At 37.3% G+C, this 1,795-nt stretch overlaps 1 protein-coding gene across 1 annotated transcript; it reads left to right on the forward strand.

The window, feature by feature from the left end:
- Nucleotides 1-407: 407 nt before the first annotated feature.
- Nucleotides 408-1,499, forward strand: LOC136245700 (uncharacterized). Its single transcript, XM_066037188.1, has 4 exons — nt 408-531; nt 581-667; nt 716-998; nt 1,191-1,499. Exons 1-4 carry the CDS (start codon nt 415-417, stop codon nt 1,367-1,369), a joined length of 666 nt encoding a protein of 221 aa, XP_065893260.1. The 5' UTR covers nt 408-414; the 3' UTR covers nt 1,370-1,499.
- The last annotated feature ends 296 nt before the right edge of the window (nt 1,500-1,795 follow it).

Consider the following 1,795-nt stretch of genomic DNA (forward strand, 5'->3'; position numbering starts at 1 on the left):
ATAGATCTCCAGTCATTTGAGCTCTACTGCAGCCAATTTCTTATTAAATTAACATAGGACAATCAGCTCTCAGTGTTGTCTAAGATGTATTCTGCAGTATGTAAGTCAGCTGGTTTAGTGGAAATCCCTGTTGATTTCCTAAAGCTTGCTGCTGATGGAATGAGACATTTACGCAAGTGTGATCGTACCAATGTAATTTATCGTTTTGCTCGAGTAATTGGTACTATGAGGAAGGACAAATCTGACTCGCTTTTACCGGTTAGGAGAATGCCGATGGGGCTGATAGAGTATTGTGTAAATTTCTTTAATGCTGAACACATTAACCAAGTATGTTTAGTGTTGATAGATTAAGTATATTAAATGTGTAGTTTATAGGTGAGATGTCCATCTGACTACCGTTACTGGCTTGAAACAATGTATGTCCTGTTTGGAACCAAATGGTGCAACATATTCTCTGGTCCCATGTGGAGTTACGCCCCAGTAAACCAAACAAATGATGCACTGCATGGATTGACAAAGGATCCTATAAATGTACTTGGATCTTTAATAATGTGGATCATTATCTGAATTATTTTAACAGGCTCTGGTTAATGTACCTGCACCTTCTGATCGCACTGTCCGAAGGAGTATAGCAAGCAATGACTTCTCCATTGGAGCAGATATTCAAGTATATAATTGTCTCTGTGTTACTGCACTTATGTAGATGGTGTTTTAGACTAAAGTTTTGGACAAACTAGCTAAGATGTATCCTGATGTGCGTTGGTGGTTAAAGGGTGATGGCACAGATGTTGTAAAGGGCCTTTGGAAATCTACATTAGGAGAGTGGGCACGAGATGTTGACCTAAATGACGGGAATCTACAACAACAATACACTAAATACAAGTGTAGAATGGAAGAAGTGAAAGGTCTTGGTATAGGAAAATCTATTGAAGAGATAAGAAGTATTTTGAGTCAAGAGGTTGCAGCCATCAGGATTGATCTTTCTTTTATATCAAATGGTATGTATTTTTATACTGTATATTTCAGGTTACTTGCATAAACCTATTGATGCCTATCATATATCAGCATGTGAACTGCTCAATACTAGGTTCAACACCAGGCTCTGGCTCGATACAATGTTACTTCTTTTGCATGCTGTGCTATTGTGTAAAATAAACTGTATGTGTGTACTATGCCTTATATTCTTACAGAGCTGCAAAACATCAATAAAAATTACGAAGAGAAGCTACGAAGTGGTTCAACAGAAAAAAACATGTTTATACTAACTTGGGAGATTGAAGAACTGAAAAGCATCAACAATGAAGGACGCACGATCCATGAAGATTTGCTTGTTTGCATTAACTTCTGTACATCCAGTTTATTTGAATGAAACAATGTGGCTAGCAAGAGTAAATAATGGCTTACCATGCGGTAGCTTAAGAAGGATGCGGGCGGTGGATGAGAAACTAATAATCACCAAATAGGGGCCTAATTGTATTTTTGTAACTGTAAGAATTGTATGTAAGGGATAACCTTGTACAGGTAAATGCCTTTTGTGTATCTCTTTAAACAATTTGACAATAATAATAATTCTTTACCTTAATAATAGTTACGTCTTTTATAGTGAGTTTTGAAGGGTACTCCCTGTCCAACGACGAGTGGCTTCTAATGAATAGGTCGTAGGTGAGGGTTTCTTTCCTTCTTATCGAGTAACCTTTAATTTTCACAGGCCTTAGTTCGATAGAAAAGACATCGAAACTAGGGATAATATACATAAAGCTATCTCCTACAGCAGTGACCATAACGACATCGTCCT

Source organism: Dysidea avara, chromosome 15 (assembly GCF_963678975.1).
Source record: "Dysidea avara chromosome 15, odDysAvar1.4, whole genome shotgun sequence".
Lineage (NCBI taxonomy): Eukaryota > Metazoa > Porifera > Demospongiae > Dictyoceratida > Dysideidae > Dysidea > Dysidea avara.

Bases quoted from the DNA above. Each gene is read 5' to 3' on its own strand.
- LOC136245700 (XM_066037188.1), top strand. From the start codon at position 415: ATGTATGTCCTGTTTGGAACCAAATGGTGCAACATATTCTCTGGTCCC. The intron at 532-580 runs GTACTTGGATCT...TTATTTTAACAG, and splicing joins TGACAAAGGATCCTATAAAT to GCTCTGGTTAATGTACCTGC. The intron at 999-1,190 runs GTATGTATTTTT...ATATTCTTACAG, and splicing joins TCTTTCTTTTATATCAAATG to AGCTGCAAAACATCAATAAA.